The sequence below is a fragment of the Crinia signifera genome, chromosome 4 (genome assembly GCF_055691185.1).
Source record: "Crinia signifera chromosome 4, ASM5569118v1, whole genome shotgun sequence".
Taxonomy (NCBI): domain Eukaryota; kingdom Metazoa; phylum Chordata; class Amphibia; order Anura; family Myobatrachidae; genus Crinia; species Crinia signifera.
This window is the reverse complement of record NC_139220.1, coordinates 16,739,334-16,749,873: the sequence shown is the minus strand read 5'-3', so window position 1 is coordinate 16,749,873 and position 10,540 is coordinate 16,739,334. Positions and strand designations below refer to the sequence as shown.

The 10,540-nt window shown below is 45.9% G+C and overlaps 2 protein-coding genes across 5 annotated transcripts in view; one reads left to right on the top strand and one right to left on the bottom strand.

Moving 5' to 3' along the window:
* The window catches only part of SCUBE1 (signal peptide, CUB domain and EGF like domain containing 1), a 208,088-nt gene extending 202,719 nt beyond the window's left edge, over positions 1-5,369 (bottom strand). For 2 of the 4 annotated variants that reach the window (XM_083181247.1, XM_083181248.1), the window contains exon 1: positions 5,170-5,369. In XM_083181247.1, the coding sequence (XP_083037373.1) occupies positions 5,170-5,257 (88 nt within the window). In that variant the 5' untranslated portion in view covers positions 5,258-5,369. The remainder of the gene's footprint in view (positions 1-5,169) is intronic. The other 2 variants (XM_083181249.1, XM_083181250.1) reach the window with 1 other exon arrangement.
* A 125-nt stretch (positions 5,370-5,494) lies between these two features.
* Positions 5,495-10,540, top strand: part of TTLL12 (tubulin tyrosine ligase like 12) — a 52,197-nt gene continuing 47,151 nt past the window's right edge. Inside the window, exon 1 of the mRNA XM_083181252.1 lies at positions 5,495-5,539. Within this exon, the coding sequence (XP_083037378.1) occupies positions 5,498-5,539 (42 nt within the window). The 5' untranslated portion in view covers positions 5,495-5,497. The remainder of the gene's footprint in view (positions 5,540-10,540) is intronic.

Here is a 10,540-nt window from a genome sequence, read left to right as displayed (position 1 = left end):
TAAGTCCCATATTATACTCCGATGTAGGGAAGAAGACCAATATTATGCTCCGATGTGAATACTTTTTGTATCTAAGGAACATGTTGCAGGTGTAGTACCACAGTAAAATATACATTAAAATCTCATTACACTGCCCAAGCAAAAGGTTGTATGTGACAGGAGCAAACAGGAAGGAATATGAGGCAAGACCGGAAAGCGTCTCCTGGCAGAAGAATCAGATACTGACAGTTGGGTGTCGGGATTTTTCAGAAGACTAAAAATTGAACTGCAACTAAAATGCTCCTTAAATCAAGGTCAGTGGAGTGATGGATAGTGGGGGGAGGGTTTATTTGTAAAAGCAATGGAATGGGGGGTAATCGAAGGATGGGGAGGGGAGGTCTAACAAGATCAGGGTTAAATAGGATTGTTTTATTGTAACTTTGGAAAAATTTGCAAATATTATTTGTTAGTTGGAGTGTATGAATCTATTCATGATTGCACATAGCCAGATTAAGCGGGGGGGGGGGGGGGGGGGGGGGGGGGCGTCAGGGCACTGACATCACTAGCTGTCCCTCTTATGTAGCAGCAGGACCAGGTATTCAGGCACACAAGTATCAGGTTACATTAGCTGGAACTGGAATGGGTCATGTGGGGAGATATCCACAATTGAATATAACTCACCACCTTCCACTGGGGCCCCCTGTTTTAAGTTCCCCAGGCACCCCAAGGCTTAATCCAGTTCTGTGATTTGCATAGGGATGTATAAAGTCAGACAGGAGTTCATGGGGATGTAAGGAAAAATAAAACAGGAGAGTAGTACACAGGAATGTATAGGGAGGGAAGTATGGAGTAATAGAGGATCGCAAGATAGTATGGGGGGGGGGTGTATGGAGTAATAAAGGATAGTATATTGGTGTATGGAGCAATAACGCATAGTACGGGGCTGTAGGGAGTAATACAGGATAGCATGAGGGTGTATGGAGTAATACAGGATAGCATGAGGGTGTATGGAGTAATACAAGATAGCATGGGGGTGCATGGAGTAATACAAGATAGCATGGGGGTGCATGGAGTAATACAAGATAGCATGGGGGTGCATGGAGTAATACAAGATAGCATGGGGGTGCATGGAGTAATACAGGATAGCATGGGGGTGCATGGAGTAATACAGGATAGCATTGGGGTGCATGGAGTAATACAGGATAGCATGGGGGTGCATGGAGTAATACAGGATAGCATGGGGGTGCATGGAGTAATACAGGATAGCATGGGGGTGCATGGAGTAATACAGGATAGCATGGGGGTGCATGGAGTAATACAGGATAGCATGGGGGTGTATGGAGTAATGTAGGATAGTATGAGGGTGTAGGGAGTAATGTAGGATAGTATGAGGGTGTAGGGAGTAATGTAGGATAGTATGAGGGTGTAGGGAGTAATATAGGATAGTATGAGGGTGTAGGGAGTAATGTAGGATAGTATGGGGTGTAGGGAGTAATGTAGGATAGTATGGGGTGTAGGGAGTAATATAGGATAGTATGGGGTGTAGGGAGTAATGTAGGATAGTATTGGGGTGTAGGGAGTAATATAGGATAGTATGGGGGTGTAGGGAGTAATGTAGGATAGTATGAGGGTGTAATATAGGATAGTATGAGGGTGTAGGGAGTAATATAGGATAGTGTGGGGTGTAGGGAGTAATGTAGGATAGTATGGGGTGTAGGGAGTAATATAGGATAGTATGGGGGTGTAGGGAGTAATATAGGATAGTATGGGGGTGTAGGGAGTAATACAGTATAGTATGGGGTGTAGGGAGTAATACAGTATAGTATGAGGGTGTAGGGAGTAATACAGGATAGGATGGGGGTATAGGGAGTAATACAGGATAGTATAGGGGTGTAAAAAGTAATACAGGATAGTATGGAGGTGTAGGGAGTAGTATGGGATACTATGGGGGTGCAGGGAGTAATACAGGACAGTCTGGGGGTGTATGGACTAATACAGGATAGCATGGGGGGGTAGGGGGTAATATAGGATAGTATGGGGGTGCAGGGAGTTATACAGGATAGTATGTGGATATACAGTGTAATATAGGACAGTATGGGGGTGTAGGGTGTAATGAGTGTTAATATGGGAGTGTATGGAGTAATGAAGGTTAGTATGGGGGTGTAGGGAGTAATATAGGAAGTATGGGGATGTAGGGAGTAATACAGTATAGTATGAGGGTGTAGGGAGTAATACAGGATAGGATGGGGGTATAGGGAGTAATACAGGATAGTATAGGGGTGTAAAAAGTAATACAGGATAGTATGGAGGTGTAGGGAGTAGTATGGGATACTATGGGGGTGCAGGGAGTAATACAGGACAGTCTGGGGGTGTATGGACTAATACAGGATAGCATGGGGGGGTAGGGGGTAATATAGGATAGTATGGGGGTGCAGGGAGTTATACAGGATAGTATGTGGATATACAGTGTAATATAGGACAGTATGGGGGTGTAGGGTGTAATGAGTGTTAATATGGGAGTGTATGGAGTAATGAAGGTTAGTATGGGGGTGTAGGGAGTAATATAGGAAGTATGGGGGTGTAGGGAGTAATACAAGATAGTATGGGGGTGTAAGGAGTAATATAGGATAGCATGGGGATGTAGGGAGTAATACAGGATAGTACGGGGGTGCAGGGAGTAGTATAGGATACTATGGGGGTGCAGGAAGCAATACAGGATAGTCTGGGGTGTATGGACTAATACAGGATAGCATGGGGAGTAGGGAGTAATATAGGATAGTATGGGGTGTAGGGAGTAATGAAGGTTATTATCAGTGTTTAGGGAGTAATGAAGGTTAGTATGTGGGTAATAAAGGTTAGTATGGGGTGTAGGGAGTAACAAAGTTTATTATCGGTGTGTAGGGAGTAATGAAGGTTAGTATGGGGGTAGTGAAGGTTAGTATGGGGGTAATGAAGGTTAGTATGGGGGTAATGAAGGTTAGTATGGGGGTAATGAAGGTTAGTATGGGGGTGTGGGGAGTATTGCAGGTTAGTGTGGGGGTAATGAAGGTTAGTATGGTGGTTAAGGGGCAATGAAGGTTATTATGGGGGGTGTATGGAGTAATGAAGGTTAGTATGGGGTTATGAAGGTTAGTATGGGGATGTAAGGAGTAATACAGTTTATAATGGGAGTGTAGGGATTAATGAAGGTTAGTATTGGGGTTATGAAAATTAGTATGGGGGTGAAGGGGGTAATGAAGGTTATTATGGGGGTGTAGGGAGTAATGAAGGTTAGTATGAGGGTGTAGGGAGTAATGAAGGTTTGTATGGGGGTAATGAAGGTTAGTATGGGGGTGAAGGGGGTAATGAAAGTTATTATGGGGGTGTAGAGAGTAATGAAGATTAGTATGGGAGTTATGAAGGTTAGTATGGGGGGTGTAGGGAGTAATGAAGGTTATTATTGGGGTGTAGGGAGTAATGCGGGTAAGTATGGGATTATGAAGGTTAGTATGGGGGTAATAAAGGCTAGTATAGGGGTGAAGGGGGTAATGAGGTTAGTATGCGGGTGTAGAAAGTGATGCAGGTTAGAATGGGGGTTATAAAGGATAGCATGAGGGTGAAGGGGGTAATGAAGGTTAGTAAGGGTCGTTATAAAGGCTAGTATAGGAGTGTAGGGAGTAATGCAGGTTAGTATAGGGGTAATGAAGATTAGTATGGGGGTGTAGGGAGTAATGCAGGTTATTATGGGGGTTATGAAGGTTAGTATGGGGTGAAGGGGGTAATGAAGTTTATTATGGGGGTGTACGGAGTAATGCGGGTTAGTATGGGGGTTATGAAGGTTAGTATGGGGGTGAAGGGGGTAATGAAGGTTAGTGTGGGGGTGTAGGGAGTGATGCAGGTTAGAATGGCGTTATGAAGGTTAGTATGGGGTTATGAAGGCTAGTTTTGGGGGTGAAGGGGTTATTGATAGGGGCGGATTTAGGGATGAGGGCGCCCCTAGGCACAACAATAATGTTTACTAAGTAGGACAGTTTACAGGGGCAGTATCTGCATGTCCTATCCATTTACACTCTATTTAAGATGGAATATAGTACAGTACAGTGGATATTTTGCAGTTATTGGTACATTTTGGGCTGACAGTACTATCACAGGCATCCAAGTGCCGCCCCCAAACATGTGCCGCCCCTAGGCCGGTGCCTCACGTGCCTAATGGGAAATTCGGCTCTGGTTATTGAAGGTTAGTATGGGGGGTTATGAAGGTTAGTATGGGGGTGAAGGGGGTATTGAAGGTTAGTACTGGGGTTATGAAGGCTAGTATGGGGATGAAGGGCGTAATGAAGGTTAGTATGGGGGTTATGAAAGATAGTATGGGGGTGAAGGGGGTTATGACGGTTATTATGGGGGTGTAGGGAGTATTGAAGGTTAGTATGGGGGTTATGAAAGATAGTATGGGGGTGAAGGAGTTTATGACGGTTAGTATGGAGGTGTAGGGAGTATTGAAGGTTAGTATGGGGGTTATGAAAGATAGTATGGGAGTAAAGAGGGTTATGAAGGTTAGTATGGGGAATTATGAAGGTTAGTATAGGGGGTGAAGGGGGTAATGAAGGTTAGAATGGGGGTTATGAAGGTTAGTATTGGAGTTATGAAGGCTAGTATGGGGGTGAAGGGGCTTATGAAGGTTAGTATGGGGGTTTATGAAGGCTAGCATGGGGGTGAAGAGGGTAATGAAGGCTAGTATGGGGGTGAAGGGGGTTATGAAGGTTATGAAAGTTAGTATGGGGGGTTATGAAGGCTAGCATGGGGGTGAAGAGGGTAACGAAGGCTAGTATAGGGGTGAAGGGGGTTATGAAAGTTAGTATGGGGGTTATGAAAGTTAGTATGGGGGGTTATGAAGGCTAGCATGGGGGTGAAGGGGTAATGAAGGTTAGTATGGGGGTGTAGGGAGTCATACAGAAGTTAGTGCGGAGCACAGAGTACATATAGGGGATGCTATGAAATGATATACTCCAGCACTATTACAGGACAGTAAGTATAGCAGTGCTCCCTATAAATACTCGGTAATGCGGTCCATAGAGCACCGTGCTGCCGCTGCAGATGAGGTGCTCCCGGTCCCTGATGCACCAGCATTAGTCAGGAGCAAGGGGTCTGCACAGGGGTCCCGTCTCTCAGGGTACTGTGCCGGGTATTGAGGGAAGATGAGGTCGCTCTTACCTGGGAGCCCGCTGCCTCCAGTGAAGCTGCCCCGGTAGAGTAGAATAAGGAGCAGGCACAGAGTCCAGGTGAAGCTCGCAGTTCCCATGATCCCGGAGCCGGCACCAGCTGATGTTCCCGGAGAAGAGCCACGCTCGGCACTGCCAGGCTGGGGGCGACACGAACGGACGGGGTGACAGGCGGGAGCTCATTGGCTGGGGATCCGGGAGGAGGGGAGGAGCTGGAGGGGGAGAAGCCAATAACCGTCAGGGAGGGGAGGGATAGTGATGGTGCCACGCCCCCTTCCCCAGGATTTCTTATTTCCAAGCCGATTCTTCATTGCTGGGAGATGCCCAGTCACTGTGCCCAGTGCGGAGGGAGCCCTGGACTGGTGAGTGACCAGCACAAATCCTCAGGGCTGGCGATCTTGCCAGTAGAGATCCAGGGACTTTTACTGGGCCATGTCCAGTGTGTAAAGTACAGATTTGGTGACTCCTACTGGTTTGTGCCCAGTGTGACCATTGCAATCTGGCTAAAAACAGGTATTGGTCTATGGTCCTGATTCAGGAATCAGGATGGATCACTAATTAGAGGGAAAAAAAAGAGTTGCCTGCAATCAAAAAGTGGCCCACCAAGAAAGAAAGAAGAAACGCCCATTGCAAAATTGCAAATTGCGATGCATTCGCAGATCCATTTGCAAAACCCGGAAAATCAAAGAGAAGCTTCCATCTGAGCAAGTCTGAGGCTTCCGCTTATCTGCGAAAGACATGGGCTGGAAGTGGTCAGCACCAACATCAGTGACCGACCCCAAAAACAGCAGGTTTGAGCGGCTTTCAGCTCAAAGCCACCCAGTGTGTATGCCCCGGCGATGAGCGGTAAGCGCTGCTGGTAATACCAGAAGATGAGCGGCTTTGAGGATGGCTTTGCATAGTGCTGTGCTATGCAAAGCCGTCCTACCCTCTGCTGACGGTGCTGCGCAGGGGGAAAGCCGCTCAGTGTGTATGGACCTTTAGTCTCCAATTTGCTCTTGGGCACAGACCAGTAATGCCCCATACACTCGATATCCGCCGATATCCGCCGTTGCCAATATAGTTAACAATATCGGCCATGGGTGGCCGATATTGAGTGTACACACTGAATGATATCGGTAAACGATGTCATTCAGTGATGTCACTGGGACCCGCTGAAGATGTGGGTTGTTGGCGCAGAAAGTCGCAACCTAGACTGAAAGAAAACTACCCCATGCAGATTTGTGAATGCATCGCTGATTGCGGGCCATCGCAAATCCTGTAACATTGACGAGTCTTTGCCGTCTGAGCACATGTGAGTAAGTCTGAGGCTGACACTGATTTGTGACTGAGATGGACTGGAAGTGTCAGAGCTGATGTCAGAGGTCCACCTTAGAGCACACCTGCGTTTGTCCAGACACACCCAGAAGACGCAATGTTTCCGCCCCTAAATGGCGGCTTCCTGTCATTCAAACAGTTTTTTCAATTATCCGTGAGCACTGTGCAAGGGCTTAGGTATGCGGGCAACAGCACCTCGTCTTGCCCCTTCTCACCCCCATTTCACCCTAAATCTCAGCGAGTCCGGAGCTACCAAGGGCAGCATATGTCCGCATTAACTAACCTTAGGGTTACTCTCCTTATTCGGACTCTTACTGGTCCAAAGCCAGTGCCGCCAGTAGTAGACCAACCACGTACTAGTCCATCTCAAGAGTGGGTCAGGCAAATTTTTGACTGGAACGGGGCAAGCATATGTAGCCTATGGATCTACAGTACCTTCAGTGCTAATTTTAGGACTTTTTCCAATAATAAGATTATTGTAGTGCATCTTCCCTGTTTCTCTTGTAGCGCATCTTCCCTGTCTCTCTTGTAGCGCATCTTCCCTTTTCCCCTTGTAGTGCATCTTCCCTGTTTCTCTTGTAGCGCATCTTCCCTGTTTCTCTTGTAGCGCATCTTCCCTGTTTCTCTTGTAGCGCATCATCCCTGTTTCTCTTGTAGTGCATCTTCCCTGTTTCTCTTGTAGCCCATCTTCCCTATCTCTCTTGTAGTGCATCTTCCCTGTTTCTCTTGTAGTGCATCTTCCCTGTTTCTCTTTTCCCTGTTTCTCTTTTAGCGCAACTTCCCTGTTTCTCTTGTAGCACATCTTCCCTGTTTCTTTTGTAGTTAATTGTCCCAGTTTCTCTTGTAGCGCATCTCCTGTTTCTCTTGTAGCGCATCTTCCCCGTTTCTCGTGTAGCGCATCTTCCCTGTCTCTCTTGTAGCGCATCTCCCGTTTCTCTTGTAGCTAATTTTAGGACTTTTTCCAATAATAAGATTATTGTAGTGCATCTTCCCTGTTTCTCTTGTAGTGCATCGTCCCAGTTTCTCTTGTAGCGCATCTTCCCTGTCTCTCTTGTAGCGCATCTTCCCTTTTCCCCTTGTAGTGCATCTTCCCTGTTTCTCTTGTAGCGCATCTTCCCTGTTTCTCTTGTAGCGCATCTTCCCTGTTTCTCTTGTAACGCATCTTCCCTGTTTCTCTTGTAGTGCATCTTCCCTGTTTCTCTTGTAGTGCATCTTCCCTGTTTCTCTTGTAGCGCATCTTCCCTGTCTCTCTTGTAGTGCATCTTCCCTGTTTCTCTTGTAGCGCATCTTCCCCGTTTCTCGTGTAGCGCATCTTCCCTGTTTCTCTTGTAGTGCATCGTCCCAGTTTCTCTTGTAGCGCATCTTCCCTGTCTCTCTTGTAGCGCATCTTCCCTTTTCCCCTTGTAGTGCATCTTCCCTGTTTCTCTTGTAGCGCATCTTCCCTGTTTCTCTTGTAGCGCATCTTCCCTGTTTCTCTTGTAACGCATCTTCCCTGTTTCTCTTGTAGTGCATCTTCCCTGTTTCTCTTGTAGTGCATCTTCCCTGTTTCTCTTGTAGCGCATCTTCCCTGTCTCTCTTGTAGTGCATCTTCCCTGTTTCTCTTGTAGCGCATCTTCCCTGTTTCTCTTTTCCCTGTTTCTCTTTTAGCGCAACTTCCCTGTTTCTCTTGTAGCACATCTTCCCTGTTTCTATTGTAGTTAATTGTCCCAGTTTCTCTTGTAGCGCATCTCCTGTTTCTCTTGTAGCGCATCTTCCCCGTTTCTCGTGTAGCGCATCTTCCCTGTCTCTCTTGTAGCGCATCTCCCGTTTCTCTTGTAGCGTATCTTCCCCGTTTCTCGTGTAGCGCATCTTCCCTGTCTCTCTTGTAGCACATCTTCCCTGTCTCTCTTGTAGCGCAGTGATATTGAGATGCAGAGCTGTGATATATAAAGAGGTGCAGAGCTGTGATACAGAGATGCAGAGCAGTGATATATAAAGAGATGCAGAGCAGTGATATATAAAGAGGTGCAGAGCTGTGATATAGAATGCAGAGCTGTGATATACAGATGTAGAACTGTGATATATAAAGAGGTGCAGAGCTGTGAAATAGAGATGTAGAGCAGAGATAAGGAGATGTAGGTATGTGATAAAGATGCAGAGCAGAGATAAAGAGATGCAGAGCAGTGATTAAGAGATGCAGAGATAAAGAGATGCAGAGCAGTGATAAAGAGGTGCAGAGCTGTGAAATAGAGATGTAGAACTGTGATATATAAAGAGGTGCAGAGCTGTGAAATAGAGATGTAGAGCAGAGATAAGGAGATGTAGGTATGTGATAAAGATGCAGAGCAGTGATAAAGAGATGCAGAGCTGTGATAACGAGATGCAGAGCTGTGATACATAAACAGATGCAGAGATGAGATACATAGAGATGTAGAGATGTAGAGCTGTGATATATAACGAGATGCAGAGCAGTGATACATAGAGATGCAGAGCTGTGATACATAAAGAGCTGCAGAGCAGTGATACATAGAGATGCAGAGCAGTGATACATAGAGATGCAGAGCTGTAATACATAAAGAGATGCAGAGATGAGATGCATAGAGATGCAGAGCTGTGATACATAAAGAGATGCAGAGATGAGATGCATAGAGATGCAGAGCAGTGATACATAAAGAGATGCAGAGCAGTGATACATAGAGATGCAGAGCAGTGATACATAGAGATGCAGAGCAGTGATACATAGAGATGCAGAGATGAGATACATAGAGATGTAGAGCTGTGATATATAAAGAGATGCAGAGATGAGATGCATAGAGATGCAGAGCTGTGATACATAAAGAGCTGCAGAGCAGTGATACATAGAGATGCAGAGCAGTGATACATAGAGATGCAGAGCAGTGATACATAGAGATGCAGAGCAGTGATACATAGAGATGCAGAGCTGTAATACATAAAGAGATGCAGAGATGAGATGCATAGAGATGCAGAGCTGTGATATATAGAGATGCAGAGCTGTGATACATAAAGAGATGCAGAGATGAGATGCATAGAGATGCAGAGCAGTGATACATAAAGAGATGCAGAGCAGTGATACATAGAGATGCAGAGCAGTGATACATAGAGATGCAGAGCAGTGATACATAGAGATGCAGAGATGAGATGCATAGAGATGCAGAGCTGTGATATATAAAGAGATGCAGAGATGAGATGCATAGAGATGCAGAGCTGTGATACATAAAGAGATGCAGAGATGAGATGCATAGAGATGCAGAGCTGTGATACATAAAGAGATGCAGAGCAGTGATACATAGAGATGCAGAGCAGTGATACATAGAGATGCAGAGCAGTGATACATAGAGATGCAGAGCTGTGATACATAAAGAGATGCAGAGATCAGATACATAGAGATGTAGAGCTGTGATATATAAAGAGATGCAGAGCAGTGATACATAGAGATGCAGAGCAGTGATACATAGAGATGCAGAGCAGTGATACATAGAGATGCAGAGATGAGATACATAGAGATGCAGAGCTGTGATACATAGAGATGCAGAGCTGTGATACATAGAGATGCAGAGCTGTGATATATAAAGAGATGCAGAGAAGCGATGAAGAGATGCTGATAGTGATAAATAAAAAACTAAGGCCGGCAGACTCCGTCGCAGGTGACTTCATGGAACAAAAGGTGGTGGTGGGGGGGGGGGGTCAGTTGTGTTTTAGGAATGCACCTTGTGCCTTTCTATGTATCCTCTCTAGGCAGCCCGCAAGCACAACACGAGCATCTTCATAGCAGTGGCCGCTCCGACCACTCGGTCTAGTTCCCAATGATGGTGCCACCAGTCACACAATGCTACAATACAGTTGTGATTAGATTTGTTTTAAATGTGTATATGTGCATTATATAACCTGTATTGAGGCAACAATTACTTAACAATCATGGTTGGACAAAGAAATGAAGGCAGATAAGACTGTGTCTGCAGATGTAGACACACAGCGAGTACCGGCTCTACAGTTGTAGACACGCAGCCAGTGCCGGTTCTGTAGATGTAGACACACAGCCAGTGCCG